Here is a 21615-nt window from a genome sequence, read left to right as displayed (position 1 = left end):
CCTCACTTAGCAAATTAGCAATAAAGAAAATAGTTGACCAAATCTAACACTCATAGACCATACATAAAATCCCTACTTGGTCTGCTTCTCGCGTGGACTAATTTCTTTTTAGGGCCGCCTCTTCTTCTTTGGCTGAACTCCGAATCTGGGTATGCAGGTGCAGCTCTCTATTCTAACCACTAGAGGGAGTCTTTGACAAGACAAGGTACAGTACTGTATCTTACCATCAATTTCAACTAAGGCCTGAGCAGAGAGTTGCATCTTCCTCTGTGTTAAGATGGAAAATTCCAGAGCTCTCTACTTCTAAGAATAGTTCAGAGGTAACTGTTTGCACTGTTAAAACTGGACAGGGGATTTGGAATAACCAGGAACGAAGCCCCAAGGGCTACCGTCATGGCAGGTGGGATTGTTGCCGGGGGTAACCAGAAAGCCCTGCAAAGCCCCCACTTCCACCCCTTCCATACAGTCTGAGTCACCTACTGCACCTAATCCACACCCCACGGCTATGCACCTAATCCACACCCCACGGCTACCCTCTCTACCCAATGGGGTGATTTACAGGCTGACGGTCTGTATTTATGAGTATGTTTATGATGGGTTGTATTTCATAGTTGTGGCACAGTTAAGCATGCTGCTCTCCTCGGGCTGGGCTGTGGCCACATCTCCTAACGAGGATCAAGTTCCAGTTAATCCTATTCATTTGAGTGCTGGTAAATCTCTGTCAGCTGGTATTGGGCTGATATGCCATGAAACATATTTCCCCCCTGACTCAATCACTCACTTACATGTACGTCATTTAGCTGACGCTCTTATCCAGAGCGACTTACAGTTAGTGCATACATTATTATTTTCATACTGGCCCCCCGTGGGAAACGAACCCACAACCCTGGCGTTGCAAACGCCATGCTCTATCAACTGAGCTACCTCCCTGCCTGCCATTCCCTCCCCTACCCTGGACGACGCTGGGCCAATTGTGCGCCGCCCCATTGGTCTCCCGGTTGCGGCCGGCTACAGCAGAGCCTGGATTCGAACCAGGATCTCTAATGGCACAGCTAGCACTGCGATGCAGTGCCTTAGACCACTGCGCCACTCGGGAGGCCTACTTACCCACCCATTCACTCACTCTTGCACACTGACTCACACAGGGGTGGGAAATCACAGTTTACTGATCCTCACTCGGCTCACTGAATAAACGAAACATTCCTGCAAGCCAAGGGCAGCTGTGGTCAGGGTCATATATCAGACACTGCTCTGTGTGGCGAGTCAGATTCTCTATAACACAGGTCTGTGGCTCAGTGTGAATGTGTATATTTACTAGGGCTGTCCCCGACCCAAAAAAATCTTGGTAGACTGAAAGTCGTCTGTTCTCTCTCTCTCCCCCTCTCCCTCCCCTCCCGGAGGACCTGAGCCCTAGGACCATGCCTCAGGACTACCTGGCCTGATGACTCCTTGCTGTTCCGAGTCCACCTGGTCGTGCTGCTGCTCCAGTTTCAACTCTCTCTAAAGCACCTGCTATTTCAACCTCTAAATGACCAGCTATGAAAAGCCAAGTGACATTTACTCCTGATGTACTGACCTCTACAACCACTATGATTCTTATTTGACCCTGCTGGTCATCTATGAACGTTTGAACATCTTGGAGAAAAATCTGGCCTTAATGTCCATGTACTGTTATTATCTCCACCCGGCACAGTCAGAAGGGGACTGGCCACCCCTCAGAGCCTGGTTCCTCTCTAGGTTTCTTCCTAGGTTTCTGCCTTTCTAGGGAGTTTTTCCTAGCCACCGTGCTTCTACATCTGCATTGCTTGCTGTTTGGGGTTTTAGGCTGGGTTTTTGTATAGCACTTTGTGACATCTGCTGATGTAAAAAGGGCTTTATAAATATATTTGATTGATTGATTGTTCTTTCGACCAATCAATTGGTTTTTTACATGTATTTTTCCATATATAGACACACCCTATGTGTTTAATAAAATCAACTATATGCATTGAGCTTGTCTGATGCTTTAAGCTTACGGTTTGATGAAATAAGACAAATGCCTCGAGGGCACCAGAGATCTACACTGCTCAAAAAAATAAAGGGAACACTAAAATAACACATCCTAGATCTGAATGAATGAAATAATCTTATTAAATACTTTTTTCTTTACATAGTTGAATGTGCTGACAACAAAATCACACAAAAATTATCAATGGAAATCAAATGTATCAACCCATGGAGGTCTGGATTTGGAGTCAATCTCAAAATTAAAGTGGAAACCACACTACAGGCTGATCCAACTTTGATGTAATGTCCTTAAAACAAGTCAAAATGAGGCTCAGTAGTGTGTGTGGCCTCCACGTGCCTGTATGACCTCCCTACAACGCCTGGGCATGGTCCTGATGAGGTGGCGGATGGTCTCCTGAAGCATCCGCCAACTCCTGGACAGTCTGTGGTGCAACGTGGCGTTGGTGGATGGAGCGAGACATGATGTCCCAGATGTGCTCAATTGGATTCAGGTCTGGGGAACGGGCGGGCCAGTCCATAGCATCAATGCCTTCCTCTTGCAGGAACTGCTGACACACTCCAGCCACATGAGGTCTAGCATTGTCTTGCATTAGGAGGAACCCAGGGCCAACCGCACCAGCATATGGTCTCACAAGGGGTCTGAGGATCTCATCTCAGTACCTAATGGCAGTCAGGCTACCTCTGGCGAGCACATGGAGGGCTGTGCGGCCCCCCAAAGAAATGCCACCCCACACCATGACTGACCCACCGCCAAACCGGTCATGCTGGAGGATGTTGCAGGCAGCAGAACGTTCTCCACGGCATCTCCAGACTCTGTCACGTCTGTCACATGTGCTCAGTGTGAACCTGCTTTAATCTGTGAAGAGCACAGGGCGCCAGTGGCGAATTTGCCAATCTTGGTGTTCTCTGGCAAATGCCAAACGTCCTGCACGGTGTTGGGCTGTAAGCACAACCCCCACCTGTGGACGTCGGGCCCTCATACCACCCTCATGGAGTCTGTTTCTGACCGTTTGAGCAGACACATGCACATTTGTGGCCTGCTGGAGGTCATTTTGCAGGGCTCTGGCAGTGCTCCTCCTGCTCCTCCTTGCACAAAGGCGGAGGTAGCAGTCCTGCTGCTGGGTTGTTGCCCTCCCTACGGCCTCCTCCACGTCTCCTGATGTACTGGCCTGTCTCCTGGTAGCGCCTCCATGCTCTGGACACTACGCTGACAGACACAGCAAACCTTCTTGCCACAGCTCGCATTGATGTGCCATCCTGGATGAGCTGCACTACCTGAGCCACTTGTGTGGGTTGTAGACTCCGTCTCATGCTACCACTAGAGTGAAAGCACCGCCAGCATTCAAAAGTGACCAAAACATCAGCCAGGAAGCATAGGAACTGAGAAGTGGTCTGTGGTCACCACCTGCAAAACCAGTCCTTTATTGGGGGTGTCTTGCTAATTGCCTATAATTTCCACCTGTTGTCTATTCCATTTGCACAACAGCATGTGAAATTTATTGTCAATCAGTGTTGCTTCCTAAGTGGACAGTTTGATTTCACAGAAGTGTGATTGACTTGGAGTTACATTGTGTTGTTTAAGTGTTCCCTTTATTTTTTTGAGCAGTGTAGATTACCAGAAGAAAACCTGACCCAACTATTCTCCTCCCACTCCTGCTGGCTTTCGCAGATTCTGCCATTACTCTCCTGAAGTTGCCAGTAATAGGCTACACGAGGAGTCGGCAACCTTTCTCATGTTGAATGCCAATTTATCTTACAATTTCTACCGATCTGCGTGCCAGTTATGGTTTTCATATGCACATTTTCGTGAAACAGTTCAGACCCCTTGACCTTTTCCACACTTTGTTACGTTACAGCCTTATTCTAAAATTGATTAAATATTTTTTTTCCCTCATCAATCTGCACACAATACCCCATAATGACAAAGCAAAAACAGGTTTTTAGAAATTGTTGCTAATTTATAAAAAACTTAAAACTGATATCACATTTACATAAGTATTCAGACCCTTTACTCAGTACTTTTTTGAAGCACCTTTGGCAGTGATTACAGCATCGAGTCTTCTTGGGTATGACGCTACAAGCTTGACACACCTGTATTTGGGAAGTTTCTCCCATTATTTTCTGCAGATGCTCTCAAGCTCTGTCAGGTTGGATGGGGAGCCTTGCTGCACAGCTATTTTCAGGTCTCTCCAGAGATGGTCGATCGGGTTCAAGTCCAGGCTCTGGCTGGGCCACTCAAGGACATTCAGACACTTGTCCCAAAGCCACTCCTGCGTTGTCTTGGGTGTATGCTTAGGGTCGATGTCCTGTTGGAAAGTGAACCTTCGCCCCAGTCTGAGGTCCTGAGTGCTCTGGAGCAGGTTTTCATCAAGGATCTCTCTGTAGTTTGCTCCGTTCATCTTTCCCTCGATCCAGACTAGTCTCCCAGTCCCTGCCGCTGAAAAACATCCCCACAGCATGATGCTGCCACCACCAGACTTCACCGTAGGGATGGTGACGGGTTTCCTCCAGACATGACGCTTGGCATTCAGGCCAAAGAGTTCAATCTTGGTTTCATCAGACCAGAAAATCTTGTTTCTCATGGTCTGAGTGTCTTTAGGTGCCTTTTGGCCAACTCCAAGTGGGTTGTCATGTGCCTTTTACTTAAGAGTGGCTTCCGTCTGGTCACTCTACCATGAAGGCCTGATTGGTGGAGTGCTTCAGAGATGGTTGTCTTTCTGGAAGGTTCTCCCATCTCCACAGAGGAACTCTAGAGCTCTGTCAGAGTGACCATCGGGTTCTGGGTCATCTCCCTGACCAAGGCCCTTCTCCCCCAATTGCTCAGTTTGGCCGGGGCGGCCAGCTCTAGGAAGATTCTTGGTGGTTCCAAACTTCTTTCATTTAAGAATGATGGAGGCCACTATGTTCTTTGGGACCTTCAATGCTGCAGAAATGTTTTCGTACCCTTCCCCAGATCTGTGCCTCGACACAATCCTGTCTCGGAGCTCTACGGACAATTCCTTCAACCTCATAGCTTGGTTTTTGTTCTGACATGCACTGTCAACTGTGTGACCTTATATAGGGCTCCCGAGTGGCGCAGCGGTCTAAGGCACTGCATCTCAGTGCTTGAGGCGTCACTACAGACCCCCTGGTTCGATTCCAGGCTGTATTACAACCGGCCGTGATTGGGAGTCCCATAGGGCGGCGCACACCGTCCGGGTTTGGCCGGTGTAGGCCGTCATTGTAAATAAGAATTTGTTCTTAACTGACTTGCCTAGTTAAATAAAGGTTAAATAAAAAAATTAAATAAAAATTTGACAGGTATGTGCCTTTCCAAATCATGTCCAATCAATTGAATTTACCACAGGTGGAGTCCTATGAAGTTGTAGAAACATCTCAAGGATTATCAATGGAAACAGGATGCACCTGAGCTCAACTGAGCTTGAGTCTCATCGCAAAGGGTCTGAATACTTATGTAAATAAGGTGTGTGTATATATATATATTATTTTTAATATAAATTCTCACAAATTTCTAACAACCTGTTTTTGCTTTGTCATTATGGGGTATTGTGTGTAGATTGCTGAGGATTTTAGAATAAAGCTATAACGTAACAGAATGTGGAAAAAGTCGAGGGGTCTGAATACTTTCCGAAGGCACTGTATAATAACGTCTTCATATCTCAAAATCATTGTCATGTGGTTAATCAAAATTCTATCCAAATCTAAATGAAAAGGATAGAAACCTAAAAAGTAACTTCTATTGCCAACTATGTAAAAATAGGCTACATAAAGCCAACAAATAAAAACATTGCAGCCTGCAGGTAGAAAATATCCTGATTTAAAAAATTAATATCCTATAAATCACATTGGCTACACATGGCCTGTCTGCAACTAACTTGAAACATTGTATTAACTATTAAGTTGTGTCCATCCCGAAGCTTGCACTAGTGAACTTGCAACATTGTAGGCTATAGAACATTCAGGGCCCTCAGTTTCCCCGCCAGTGAGCTTGGGACAGAGACAGCTGTAGGCTATTCGCGCAAGGGATAAGAAGCAGTGCTTCACTTGGGGAGGAGCTCACCGGAGTACCAGCACCTCAAATGTTCTACTGTTTGAGCTCCTGTTCCTCTTATAGTATATTAGCTCAAAAGTATTGTGGAGCTCCTGCACCTAAATATAAACAGTACCAGCACCCAAAATGAGTACCGGAACCTACAAGTCAAGCACTGATAAGAAATAATCAGGTATGCCTATTTTATGACGTTTCCACTGGATCAGAGCATGACATTTAAAAATGTAAAAACAGACTTCGTTTGCTTGCTGTTTGAGGTGAAGAAAACATTACTTTGAGAAGCTCCACAGGTCATTGGTGGTGGTGCGTTAAGCCAATCAGAAATACTATCAGATCCCCAAATGGGCACATTTATATGCCTACATTTGCGCTCAGGCCAGGTAGCCTATAGGCCTACTTCTATGCATGCGCGTCCTTACTCAACATTGACAGGAGCGCTCCAAACAAAAGACAATGACTAAATTGACAAAACTCGTAAATGGAATGAAATAAACCAAAACTTGTTTCTCACAAGTGTAGAATAGGTTGTGCACTCTGTAAACAATGTGTCCACTCAGACGCATGCCTCTAGAGGCTCCGCAATTGCGTCACACCCTCCATATGGAGCCTCCGACCACATTTTCGGATCAAGCATAAATTGGCTTTTAGTATAGGCCTCCGCAATGGATTAGTTCACTGAGATGGCGCAAATATATATATTTATATATATATATATATATATATATATATATATATATATATATATATATATATATATATATATATATAGAGATATATATATATATATATAGAGATATATATATATATATATATATATACACTGCTCAAAAAAATAAAGGGAACACTTAAACAACACAATGTAACTCAAAGTTAATCACACTTCTGTGAAATCAAACTGTCCACTTAGGAAGCAACACTGATTGACAATACATTTCACATGCTGTTGTGCAAATGGAATAGACAACAGGTGGAAATTATAGGCAATTAGCAAGACACCCCCAATAAAGGACTGTTTTTTTGCAGGTGGTGACCACAGACCACTTCTCAGTTCCTATGCTTCCTGGCTGATGTTTTGGTCACTTTTGAATGCTGGCGGTGCTTTCACTCTAGTGGTAGCATGAGACGGAGTCTACAACCCACACAAGTGGCTCAGGTAGTGCAGCTCATCCAGGATGGCACATCAATGCGAGCTGTGGCAAGAAGGTTTGCTGTGTCTGTCAGCGTAGTGTCCAGAGCATGGAGGCGCTACCAGGAGACAGGCCAGTACATCAGGAGACGTGGAGGAGGCCGTAGGAGGGCAACAACCCAGCAGCAGGACTGCTACCTCCGCCTTTGTGCAAGGAGGAGCAGGAGGAGCACTGCCAGAGCCCTGCAAAATGACCTCCAGCAGGCCACAAATGTGCATGTGTCTGCTCAAACGGTCAGAAACAGACTCCATGAGTGTGGTATGAGGGCCCGACGTCCACAGGTGGGGGTTGTGCTTACAGCCCAACACCGTGCAGGACGTTTGGCATTTGCCAGAGAACACCAAGATTGGCAAATTCGCCACTGGCGCCCTGTTCTCTTCACAGATGAAAGCAGGTTCACACTGAGCACGTGACAGACGTGACAGAGTCTGGAGACGCCGTGGAGAACGTTTGGCGGTGGGTCAGTCATGGTGTGGGGTGGCATTTCTTTGGGGGGCCGCACAGCCCTCCATGTGCTCGCCAGAGGTAGCCTGACTGCCATTAGGTACCGAGATGAGATCCTCAGACCCCTTGTGAGACCATATGCTAGTGCGGTTGGCCCTGGGTTCCTCCTAAAGCAAGACAATGCTAGACCTCATGTGGCTGGAGTGTGTCAGCAGTTCCTGCAAGAGGAAGGCATTGATGCTATAGACTGGCCCGCCCGTTCCCCAGACCTGAATCCAATTGAGCACATCTGGGACATCATGTCTCGCTCCATCCACCAACGCCACGTTGCACCACAGACTGTCCAGGAGTTGGCGGATGCTTTAGTCCAGGTCTGGGAGGAGATCCCTCAGGAGACCATCCGCCACCTCATCAGGAGCATGCCCAGGCGTTGTAGGGAGGTCATACAGGCACGTGGAGGCCACACACACATACTGAGCCTCATTTTGACTTGTTTTAAGGACATTACATCAAAGTTGGATCAGCCTGTAGTGTGGTTTTCCACTTTAATTTTGAGGGTGACTCCAAATCCAGACCTCCATGGGTTGATACATTTGATTTCCATTGAACATTTTTGTGTGATTTTGTTGTCAGCACATTCAACTATGTAAAGAAAAAAGTATTTAATAAGATTATTTCATTCATTCAGATCTAGGATGTGTTATTTTAGTGTTCCCTTTATTTTTTTGAGCAGTGTATATGTATGTTACTGCTCGACTAACACAATCTCAGTCGACCAACAGCCTAACGATCAAACAATCGACCAGTCGACTAATTGGGGTCAGCCCTAATATTTACAGTACATGAGTGACAATTCTAAACATAGGTGTTGTTTCCTGTTTGTCTCACCTTCCTGTGTGTGTGTGTGTGTGTGTGTGTGTGTGTGTGTGTGTGTGTGTGTGTGTGCGCGCTTGTACTGCTCTACTCTGTACAGCAGCACAGCCTCTAAATCAGTGCCCAGTGCGGCCAAGTAGACTGAGCTGCCCCATAAACACCATCCATCATGGGAGAGGCTCTGAAAGACCGCAGAGGGACTGGTGGGTTAGAGGGTTAGACATGGGGTCAAGGAACACCCCCTCACTTAGCCCTCCCAGTGGAGGTGAGGAGGTGTTTACAGCTACTCTCTCTGATCTCAGACACACACCCCCTCTCGGGAATGACCCTGCCGACTTCAGGGGAATGGGACGTTGACCTCAAGGTGGCCGGCTTAGCTAAATGTTTTAATGTCCTGAAGAAAGAGCTGTGGCACAGTGGATGTGATGTGTAAAGTGACAATGGGCTGGGCTCCCTCTTTGCTATATTCAGATACTGTGAGAGCTGGGCTGATAAGCAGAGAGGCTGGTGAGTGGTGAAGTGAGGGCTGGATTATCAGAGATGAGAAGAGGAGCAGGAACTCTTGGATAGCCTTGGGACAGTGAGCGTGGGATTTTAGGGTATGCGTGGATGGGGTGTTTTGAGAACCCTCTCCGGGATGGGCTCTCATAGAGATATGGAGCAGCATGCTAGGGTGAATGTTAAGCATTCAGACCGGAGCTAACAAGATATTTTTCATTTGTTTCACGTTTTAATGATTTGTTTCACATGAGAATTAGGAGAAAGAAGATTGAACAACTTCTTGTTCGATTTTTCCCAACTCTGTATTTCATCATACCCATGTCTACTGTCTGAAGTTGATCTCATTCAATCAGCTTACACTAGGTGACTGGCTTGAATAAAAATCAGCATCCAAAGTAGTCGTCCTGGACCAAAGTTGATAAACAACAGTGGTGCTGTTCTGCAGGACAGTGTTTCTCTGGTCAACTCTAAGGACAGATCTCTTTATATCTCAGGAGGTCATCATGGTGGCAGGGCCAGCTCATAACTGTTTTCTTTCTCTTTCTGTTGCGTGGTGGTCAAAGCAAGAGTGTGAAAACAGTCTGGACAACCCCTCCCACTCTTTCTCCCTGTCTCTCTTCTCTCTCTCTCCAGTTAATGTCACCTCTCCCAGCTCTTACTGACACCTACCCATGAGCCCCCTCTCTTTCCATTTACTGTAACCAGCCCTCTTACCCACTGAGCACCAACCGACACGGGACATCCATGGACGTTGAAAAGTAGTTGAAATTTGGTCAGTCCAAATCTGAACCAATCATGGGCGTCTGTTTCACAAGTTTGGAAAGCACAGTACAGTAAAGAAAAGTAGAGTAGAGTTCAGTACAGTACAGTACAGTTCAGTAAATTAGACTGTACTCTACTCTATTGTGCTCTACTGTACTAAACTCTACAGTAATGTACTGTATTGTACTGTACTGAACTCTACTGTACTGTACTGTACTGTGCTGTACTGTACTGTACTGAACTATACTGTGCTGTACTGAACTGTGCTGTACTGTACTGAACTCTACTGTGCTGTGCTGTGCTGTCCTGTACTGTGGTCTACTGTGCTGTACCGTGATGTCCAAACTTGTGAAACATAGACGTCTATGATTGGTACAGATTTGGTCCGGTCCGACCAACCAAATTTGGACTTGTTTGGGTGCCGGAGCTCATTAGAATAACAGTCAGTCTGTAGAATAATACCCAAACATGCAAAGAAGGATATTACATATTTCTACCTTTGTGTACCTATTCAGGATACATCACCATGAAGAGAATGACTTTTATAATTATGCATTTCTGTATAGTACAGATCAGGGACCAATGATGTCATTCTGTTACCATATTTCTGTTACCAGTTGTAAATCCACTTCAACTACTGTAGTTCAATAACCAAAATATATATATATTTTAGCTTAAGGCGTCATATCATTGCTGACACCCAATTCTTTCTGCAGACATCTTTGAATCTTAATTTGTGGTCACATAAAAAACAGTCATTCTGTTACCAAACTTTACATCTGCACTGTTCTTTTCAGTATTTTTTTATGGAAATTGTTAAAAGTAGTTTCACTTTTCAATCAATGGTTCAGAGACAAACTGACTGTTTGGCATACTTTTAAAGTGAAGAGTCTCACCGTCGTTCCGTTACTGTGGAATTGCCCCTTTGCTCTCCTCCTCGCTGTTATTTCTGTCGTTCTCTCGTTGTACTCTCAGTTCCTTCTCTCCTGCTCTTTTCCTATCCTCCCAGTTATGTAACATTATCTAGGTCTAATGTCAACAGTGACACTAAAACTAACAATGTACCATGCCCTGTGTGTACTCTCTTCATGAAATCCAGCCACTAAAGGCCTGCTCTGTCACTCAACCATCATGTAGCCACTCTCTTTAAGCATCTTTATTCTCAGTGGGATGAGATGGGATGCTTTGCTTCCTAGTGCTTACTCTCTTTTTGGGAGTTTAGCCTAACGGAAATACTGTGTTTTGTTCTGCTATGGTGCATTTTCTTCACAAAGCATTAACAAGGATTTATGGAGATGTGGTTTTGTTGCTGGGGTTGTGTCCAGGCATCACTATTCTGTGGCCCAGCTCTATAGAGAGATAGTAATGGCGTATTTTTGTAGGCACTAATGGAGGCTAACTCCACCATGGCTCATTCGCCAAAGCCTATGGGGAAATGAATGGGGGTTTTGGATTTTTTGGGGATAAATGCCAAAACTAAGGTCTGTGGTACACATTTTGGGAATTTTGATCATTTATGTAATCAAAACAAGCGCATAAAGCACATAAATGCTTCATAATTCATAAAGGTCATTACTGGGAGACTGACTGATATTATCTCATAGAACAAAATGTATAAGATCTCCTAAGCCTGTGTTAACCTCTGCCCTTATTTTTGGCGTATATCCTAAACTCCATTCTTTCCCCGTTTAATTTCCCCCATAGGAATGGCCAACGAACCAGAGGTAGAAAATGCTAACTCATTTTCATTTTTTAGGACTACAAGCTGGCAAGCTCTATTGCATGAGAAGCTCCGCCCGCTAAACGCACAGCTGGAGGGGGGGTATACTGTATCCCTTGGGCTCCCAATGTCATGTGCCGAGAGGCTGGAAGACCAGTACAGTGGGAGAGGCGGTGTGTGCGTGTGTGTGTGTGTGTGTGTGTGTGCATTTTCAAATGTGTCTGAAAGTTTGAGGACAGGCATATCTAGGTCAGCTTTATTCCTTTTTCAGTTAACATCTGGTACATTCTGGAGTGAGGTTTTCAGTGGAGTTTTGTGAAGGGGGTTGGGTGAAGTATCATGTTTTAGTTTAGAAATGTTTCTAGTACTGTTAACTTTGTCAGATCTTCACACAAAGGCTACAATCATCAAGCCCTCAATGTCTTATCTCACAGTGCATCAGAGCTCATACAAATGTTTTCTCAGACAATGTTTTTATATTTTATTGTATCAAGAGTAATAAGATAAAACAGAGTAATCTGTTGATTTAGCAACCAGTGTGAAACCAATCTCCCAGCAATCAGATTTAAGGCTATATTGTATTACATTACACTGCAGAAGTCAAGACAGATTTGGGTCACCCTACCCTTGTAACGCCCAGAAGAACATGATTTCATTTGGAAAGGCCAGTCACTGCCTTTTAGGGATGTCATTTTATGAGGACATGTCATGACTGACCTGGAGGATACAGTGAGTGTTTGGGTTCCGTCCGGACAGAAAATGACTCTGCTGCTGTAGCCATTCAGATAGTAGAACAAGACAGTCATTGTATGTTAGGTCAACTCCTGTGTAATTATGTCTATTTATATGTGCTGGTTTTGCACAAAAAACAGGAACTGTCAGGAATCCCAGACTCCAGTCTAGCTGCGGTGCGAGTCTGTGCCTGTGTCTATATCAGGGGTGTCAAACGGCCCGCGAGTCCCTTCAATCCGAGCCGCAAGGTGGTTTGAGTAAGCTTTTCTTGAAATATTTTTTCCCCGGGGAAAAATGATCTCAATCGACATGATTAAAACCAAATAGAAATGGTGTAGAAATGATAATGACCTACATATATAGTCTCTTTACTTGGTCCAGCTTGCTAAAATTCATCAAAATGACTAGACGGTCAAGGGGCAAAATGAGTTTGACACCCATGGTCTAGGCTATATTCATCTTCTATATTGGTCTAGGCTATATGCTTAACTGTGGGGAGTATGTGTGATCCTGTGTCTTCATTCTCTGATATGAGTGGAATTTCCCTCTGTTGTTGTCATTTGCACTCCCTCACTTAGTCCTCAGCTTCTCATTCTAACAAGATTGCACTACATGCTTTTTCTCTCAGCCGTTCCTAAAGAAATAGAGAAGGGTCAAAGAATGAGGGATTGAGAATAGAAAGAGATAAGAGATGGAAACAAGAGAGAGAAATCAATAAAAATACTCCTACAGAGTTCCATCTGTCTCCTAGGGAGGGATGACCAAGCCTGACTCACTAGAAGAAACAGGCTTCCCTTTAACAGCAGTCATGTGAGGAAGGAAGCAGGAAATAACCTCTTCCCCCTGCCTGGCTCCTTACACGCTGCATTAGAGCAGAGAGTTGTCTGCTGTCAGGGAGGACCATATGAAACTAATTCACACATGCTAATGTAGTGTACTCACTCCCATCACATCATACAAATGCATTAGCCTACACTTTGCAGGGTAGGCTAAATGCTCAAAGGTGTTCACTGTTCACATTTGCACACAAAAAAACTAATGAATACAGTATAAGCTATGTGTACCTTCAGGCATTATAGGCTACTTTCTATTAATGCAGACTAAATCAAATACTCATGAATGTAAATAACACAAAGAAACAAACTACTTTCATATCATTTAGGCTACATCACACACTAACATACAGCATGCAGTAATGCTGTGATTAGGAGGGGGAGGGAGATGGAGATGGGAGTGCTGAAAGAAACCCAGCCTCCTCCATTCTACAGCACATGAAGTGGTGCAGCCCGCCCCCCACCCCTTTGCGCCACGTGGTACGGTCCAGACCAGTCAGAGGGATTTAAATCCGGGAGCCTGTTTGTGTACAGAAAACCGGCCTAATCCAGGAAGCAGCACAGAGGCAGAGAGGAGGGGGGAAGCAGAGAAAAACAGACTCGGTGCAAAACGGGACCGAGTGGGAAAACTGAAGAGACAGTGATAACAGAGAATCAGAGAGAGAAGACACAGTGTATCCCACTGCTGCTGTATGGGTGAGAGCACACTGTCTCTCTCCCTCTCTCTCTCTCTCTCTGTCATCACTCTCTCCACGTCCGTCCGCTGTGTCTGCGGGGGAGGGAGCAGCAGCCGTCCTGTCCCGGGCCTGGTGGCATGTCCCAGCATCCCACAGGAGCCCTCGCAAGCCCACCGCCACCTCCACTGTGACCGTGAGGTACTGTAACACTGTAACTGGAATGACAACAAGAGAGATGAGGCATGTGTTTATGTTCCCTCAGAGTGATGATGTAGCCAGCTATCTTATCCTTAGGGGATAGTATGGCCATGTTGTTAGAACACCAGTTGTGTGGTGGAGTCAGCTTCTGTATTGTACCCTGCTCCGCTACTTCTGAGACCGGAGTGGGATGCACATTGCACACACAACACACACTGACCGACACAGAGGCACCATCGGTCGATGCAGCAGGAAACAGCTGTTGCTGACAGCAATTAAAAGAGGGATGGAAACGGGGATGAGAGGGTGATGAGGCTTGGTGGGGGGGTGAACGAAAGCATCCTTTGGGAGGAGAAGGAGAGGGCAGATGGAGAAGGCTGCGTCACAGCTCTACCGCCTGGCCGGTCTGTCGTTAGTCTCGGTTGCGCTTACTGCAGTATCAGAGGGATGGGGGACTCCAAAGGGCTGCATGTGTTTGGGTGAGGGGGTAGATCTCCTTAGAGAGAATATTGCCTGTGTGTGATGACCGCTGATATCCATGTTGTGAGTTAAAGTACCTGCCGGTGTCCTGTCCTTATTCCTGTTTAATGTTAACACCCCAGATTATTAGTACAGTCAGTTTGTCTGTAAAATCATAGTCGTTTGAACTTTACATTGCGGAGTACTCTGACATTTGAAGTAGGAACTTCTTCTGTTCCCACCCATAAAAGGACCTATCAAAAGTCCTCCATTCAGCACAGTTTAAAACATTCACTTTTGCAGGCAGTTCAATGTCAGCGTGTGTGATGCCACAGCCTGTGGCTAGCGGGTTTGAATCCGGCCCATTGCTTTTTCAGCACACTCTTCTACCTTTCGTCTCTCTACCTCTCTGTCCTATCCAATAAAGAAAAAATACGTAAGGAGTGGGACCCCCCTCCCCCTCCCCCCCAAAACAAAAAAAAGATGGGGAGAAAAATAAGTATGCATTCTTCATTATTGTGTGTCACATGACAGCATGTTGCTGGCGTGCAGAAACGTGAGAGGATCAATAGTAGCTCTCACTCAGGTATTCATCACTGGTCCTTTTCACCTGAACGGCCTTAAGAGTCTTTCCCAAGTGTAGCAGGAAGACTTGAGGAATTCAGTCTAAATCCTGTAGCTCAGTTGGTAGAGCATGGCGCTTGCAACGCCAGGGTTGTGGGTTCGATTCCCACTGGGGGCCAGTATGAAAAATGTATGCACTCACTAACTGTAAGTCGCTCTGGATAAGAGCGTCTGCTAAATGACTAAAATGTAAATGTAGCTGTGGTGTGAATCAGATAGCCATATACTGTATGTTTTGTTTTCCAACTGAGACAATATATTGAGGCAAAAAGGGGTTCAAAGTACATGGTTTATTCTTATCTGTGGTTGCTAAGGAATATTTGCAGAGTATGTCGTCCTTGTCTCTCTCAGGGAATAGAGCGAGGGAGGTGTAGTGAGCTGTGAAGCAACAGCTGCCTCTCACACACTGATGCCATAAACAGTCTACAATACAACATTTGATACACACACACACACACACACACACACAGCATATAGTCAGACACAATCTGTCTCTCACAAAAACAATCAGGATAGACACATCTGTTTCTTAAACAAGCACACCACACACACTTCTCTCTCATACAGCATTGTCTCCTCACTGTGTCCACTGTCTGAGAGCTCTTGTTATCGTATGTAGGTCACCTCTCTGTGATGATGTCTTCTGTCACTCAGCACTGGGTTGGGAAGTCATCTACTGAGATGGCCTGTCATCTTGCTGATCCACCCCAGGGACACACACACCGGGACAGCAGACAGGGACACACACACCGGGACAGGAGACAGACACACACACCGGGACAGGAGACAGGGACACACACACTGGGACAGGAGACAGACACACACACCGGGACAGGAGACAGGGACACACAACACACACACTGGGACAGGAGACAGGGACACACACACCGGGACAGGAGACAGGGACACACACACCGGGACAGGAGACAGGGACACACAACACACACACTGGGACAGGAGACAGGGACACACACACCGGGACAGGAGACAGGGACACACACACCGGGACAGGAGACAGGGACACACAACACACACACTGGGACAGGAGACAGGGACACACACACTGGGACAGCAGACAGGGACACACAACACACACACTGGGACAGGAGACAGGGACACACACACTGGGACAGCAGACAGGGACACAAACACTGGGACAGGAGAGAGGGGCACACACACAGGGACAGCAGGGGAGCGAGAGAGAGCATGAGAGGAGGGGATGTTGTGATCTTTCTTCACAGAACTCAAATCGCCCTGTCACTCTCAGTCCAGTGTAATGCAGGAAACAGAGGGGACGAGGAGGAGAGAGGTGCAGGCTCAGGCCTTAGGGAAATGATGATGAGGGGAGCTCAGCTGACTGACTGCACTGTCATGCTGTGGGTTGAGGAGCTGGGCTTTCATTGCAATGAGAATTAGTGGTAAATAGAACCTATGGCAGCATACCCCCCACCTACACACAAACACACACATTTTGTAAACAGTAAACAACACGCAAGCATCATCTTACTGGAAATATGCTAGATGGCACACACAACCTGTACAGAGTACGGATTTGCCAAGGTACATTAACAGGGAAAGTAGATTATACGGGTAGCACGGTGTTCCCAAATAGCAAACACTGTCTGGGCTCTTTTAAAACTGGATGAATGCAGTGTGTTACCCTGGAGTATTTGCATAAAATGGAAATACGCTCACACACTTTTGGTCCTCATTCAAAAATAATTGGTTGTGAATGGATGGATTTCCTCCTCTGCAGTTTTCAGACTGTTACTAATTGTTACTCTTCAATACCAATCAGTTGTCATGGCACTGGGCTATGTCAGTGCGCGCTAACATCAAAAGCTTTCCTCTTGTGTTGTGAATGAATTGGCTAATGGTGTCCCTGTACCATGCAGGCCTAATGCTCAGAGATCTGTCCCTGCACATGATCAGGGTATCTGTATTTATTGCCATAGCACTGTTTTTCTGTGCATCATACTTTGTATTTTTTACTAGACCTATATTATAGTTTACATGAAGCACAGTAGTCTATTTGTCCTCTTTCTGTGATCACTATAGCTCCTTCTCCACTTCAAAACTAGCCCCTCTGTCCTCATCAAGAACAACCACTAGGCTTTAAGCTGCTGTATTGTGTTGCATGTTTTGTTTCATGTTCTAAATCAGGGTCACACTTTACAACTCCTAATCCTCTGGGCCACTGTGTCTGCGGTGTGCAATAGTTTTGTTACACCATTACTTTGTAGTAGCCCACCACCCTAGTCATATAGCCTACCTAGTGTTGTTAGTATGAGTTAGTTATTTTCAGTGTTTACTGCAGGCTATGTCTGTGGTGTTGTGTTTCCCCCTTCCCTGATGTCACTGAGCTAAATGGATCTGGGGGGTGCTGGATTAAGAGGCATATGTGGTGGAGGGAGGGGAGAATTATGTGGAGGCTACGCAGGGGATAATGGAGTGTGTGTCCTTGTCTCTGTGTCCTCCTCGGTGCTTTGATTGCCAATGCTGATGTCACTGAAGAAATACAGAATAAAGTCCCATAAATGGGAAATATAATAGTATATCTCATATAGGGGTGGTAAAGTGTGCTGGGGAGGCCTAGCACCATCAACTACTGCAGTAATGTCTAAACCTGCCTACTTACATTTTAGTCATTTAGCAGACGCTCTTATCCAGAGCGACTTACAGGAGCAATTAGGGTTAAGTGCCTTGCTCAAGGGCACATCGACAGATTTTTCACCTAGTCGGCTCGGGGATTAGAACCAGCGACCTTTCAGTTACTGGCACAACGCTCTTAACCACTAAGCTACCTGCCGCCCCAGTGGTCTAGCAACACAGTTGGACGCTTCCAGGTGCTGTAGATGTCAGTGGGTTGCTTTGCTTTAGCCTCCCAGTAGGCCTAGCTCTGTCCGCATGTCTATCTTGGACAATCTGTGGAGCATAGCGTTCTCTATGTAAAACATTTTTTGGGAAGAAAAGCGTTTAAATTGAGTGTGTGTGCGTGCGTGCATGCGTGCGTGCCCATTTGTGTGCAGCAGATGGCAAAGACTAATTGTCAGAGGGTTTGAACAGTGCCTTCAGAAAGTATTCACACCCCTTTAATTTTTCCACAGCCTGAATTTAAAATGGATTAAATTGAGATGTTTTGTCACTGGCCTACACACAATACCTGATAATGTCATTGGAATTATGTTTTTTGAAAATTGTACAAATTAATTCAAAATGAAAAGCTGAAATGTATTCATCCCCTTTGTTATGGCAAGCCTAAATAAGTTCTGGAGTAAGAATCTGCTTAACAAGTCATAATAAGTTGCATGGACTCACTCTGTATGCAATAATAGTGTTTAACATGATTTTTGAATGACTACCTCATCTCTGTACCCCACACATACAATTATCTGTAAGGTCCTTCAGTCAAGCAGTGCATTTCATTTTACATTTACATTTTAGTCATTTAGCAGACGCTCTTATCCAGAGCGACTTACAGGAGCAATTAGGGTTAAGTGCCTTGCTCATTTCAAACACAGATTCAACCACAAAGACCAGGGAGGTTTTCCAATGCCTCGCAAAGAAGGGCACCTATTGGTAGATTGGTAAACATAAAAAAAGCAGACATTGAATATCCCTTTGAGCATGCTGAAGTTATTAATTACACTTTGGATGGTGTATCAATACACCCAGTCACTACAAAAATACAGGCGTCCTTCCTAATTCAGTTGCCAGAGAGGAAGGAAATCGCTCAGGGATTTCAGCATGAGGCCAATGGTGACTTTAAAACAGTTAGAGTTTAATGGCTGTGATACGAGAACTGTGGATGGATCAACAACATTGTAGTTACTCCAAAATACTAACCTGAATGACAGAGTGAAAGAATAAAATCAAATCAAATGTTATTTGCCACATGCGCCGAATACAACAGAGGTAGACCTTACAGTGAAATGCTAACTTACAAGCCCTTAACCAACAATGCAGTTTATAAAAAAAAGAAAAAAAGGAAAAAGTGTATATAAAAAATAGCTAATAATTAAAGAGCAGCAGTAAAATAAAATAACAGTAGGGAGGCTATATACAGGGGGTACCGGTACAGAGTCAGTGTACGAAGGAAGCCTGTACAAAATACAAATATTCCAAAACATGCATCCTGTTTGCAATAAGGCACTAAAGTAATACTGCAAAAAATGTGGCAAAGAAATTAACTTTTTGTCCTGAATACAAAGCGTTATGTTTGGGGCAAACGCAACACATCACTGAGTACCACTCTTCATATTTTCAAGCATGGTGGTCGCTGCATCATGTTATGGGTACGCTTGTCATCGGCAAGGACTGGGGAGTTATTTAGGATAAAAATAAACATAATAGATCTCAGCACAGGCAAAATCCTAGAGGAAAACTTAGTTCAGTCTGCTTTCCAACAGACACTGGGAGATTAATTCACCTTTCAGCAGGACAATTACTTAAAACACAAGGCCAAATATACACTGGAGTTGCTTACCAAGATGACACTGAGTGTCCTATTTACAGTTTTGACTTAACTCTGCTTGAAAATCTATGGCAAAACTTTAATATGGCTGTCTAGCAATGATCAACAACCAACTTGACAGAGTTTGAAGAATTAAAAAAATAAATGATGTGCAAATATTGTACAATCCAGGTGTGCAAAGCTCTTAGAGACTTACCCAGAAAGACTCACAGCTGTAATCGATACCAAAGGTTGACTCAGGGGGTTGAATACTTATCTAATCAAGATATATGAGAGTATTTTTGGTATTTTTATATTTTATGTTAGAATTTTTCTTCCACTTTGACAGTGCAGACTATTTTGTGTAGATCGTTGACAATTCCATCCATTTTAATCCCACTTTGTAATACAACAAAATGTGGAAAATGTCAAGGGGTGTGAATACTTTCTAAAGGCTGAATGAATGGACAGTCATTGTGATGGAGCCCTGATTATGTCTGTCTGTATGTGTTTTGATGAGTCCCAGTTGCTCTGGCATCTTTCTTTGGGTGATTTGGCCCTGGTCTTTTTTCCAGACAGCCATTAGGCCTAGCAGAGCATGCTGTTGGACACACACACACTAATCTACAGGGCTCGTCTGTCTTAAAATAGAACCTTTTGCATCTCAGGGGTCCCATCCAGTCCAAAGGCCTTATGGGATGCCACGGTAGCATTCTCTGTGCAGGAAAACACACACACACACAGTTTAGCAAACTTCCACGTAGCTCTTGAGCTCATCCCTAATCTTTTGGTTATTAAGCCTCCATCGCTGTCTCTCTCTCGCTCTCTCTCTGTGTGTGCGTTTTCTTTGGGACAGACACAGTGGGGTCTTTGTCCTGTGCCTGCCAGCCTGTGTACTCTCTCACCCTGCTGCGTCCGTCTCAGGGGAAGGTGCTGTCATTGTGCTCCCCCCTCACCTCTCTGACCAGCAGGCCAGGTTTCCATGGCAACAGGTGGCTGGCGTCCGACTAAATGTATCTCTGTTAATGAGCACTCCACCTGAATGGCCCTCAGTGTGGGCTATATACCACAGAGACTGCTGCCACACACACACACACACACACACACACACACACACACACACACACACACACACACACACACACACACACACACACACACACACACCACTCCTCCTGCTGCTGCTGTCTGACACACACTGCAGTGGGCAGGTACACAGCTAAGTCAGCAGTGCTGTGGAGAGACTAACACACCACTGCAGCTGTCGTACAGTAGGGAAGCTCCTCTGTGCTGTATACAAAGTCACAACACAGCTGCTGAGAGCCAAGAGGCTGCAGTTGAGAGAGAGAAGAGGGTCGGAGGGGAGTGTGCTAGTGTAGGCCCATTTTGGAGGTGATGATGCAAGAGTTCTGGCTGTGAAAATATGTGTTTTAATGTTTTCTCTGAATGTTGCAAATCCATGCAACTCACTCTCTCTCCCTCACAGTTTTATAACTTTTTATTTTCTTTGTCTTTTTCGTAATGTTTGTTATTTGTTGTTTAACGCTCTCTCTGTCTCTTTCTCTCTCTCCCTCCCTTTCTCTCTCTCCCTCCCTTTCTCTCTCTCCATCGCTCTCCCTCTCTCTAGATCTGTGTGGTGTAGCAGGGCAGGCCAAGCCCCTGAAGCCTCGGCGCTCCCTCCCTGGGACGCCCGTCGCTAACACTTTCAAACACTTCCCCATCGACCTGCGTACATCCATGGACGGAAAGTACAAGGAGATTGCCGAGGTGAGATCACAGGGACACAGTGTTATCAAGCACTGTCCTCCTACCATAGTGTGCGTGCGACTGCATGTGTTTTTTATGTTTGTGTGTGTTAAATGCTCATATTGTTTATGTACGTTAGTGTATAGTAATGATTATTTAACTCTTCCTTTGTGTGTAATGTGTGTTCTAATGTTTATTTGATTGTGTCTCTCAGGAGCTGTTCACTCGCAGCCTGACGGAGAGTGAGATGCGCACTGCTCCTTATGAGTTCCCTGAGGACAGCCCCATCGAGCAGTTGGAGGAGAGACGCCAACGCCTGGAGAGGCAAATCAGCCAGGACATCAAGTG

At 45.3% G+C, this 21615-nt stretch overlaps 1 protein-coding gene across 4 annotated transcripts in view; it reads left to right on the top strand.

Moving 5' to 3' along the window:
- LOC121577633 (AMP deaminase 2) overlaps positions 1 to 21615 on the top strand; it is a 53065-nt gene that overhangs the window by 20623 nt on the left and 10827 nt on the right. For 3 of the 4 annotated variants that reach the window (XM_041891384.2, XM_041891382.2, XM_041891383.2), the window contains exons 2-3: positions 21149 to 21288; positions 21482 to 21612. In XM_041891384.2, the coding sequence (XP_041747318.2) occupies positions 21149 to 21288; positions 21482 to 21612 (271 nt within the window). Of the gene's footprint in view, positions 1 to 13665; positions 13986 to 21148; positions 21289 to 21481; positions 21613 to 21615 lie in introns of those variants that run through there. The other variant, XM_041891385.2, reaches the window with a different exon arrangement.

The sequence above is a fragment of the Coregonus clupeaformis genome, chromosome 12, assembly GCF_020615455.1.
Source record: "Coregonus clupeaformis isolate EN_2021a chromosome 12, ASM2061545v1, whole genome shotgun sequence".
Lineage (NCBI taxonomy): Eukaryota > Metazoa > Chordata > Actinopteri > Salmoniformes > Salmonidae > Coregonus > Coregonus clupeaformis.
This window is presented reverse-complemented; position numbering and strand designations above follow the sequence as displayed.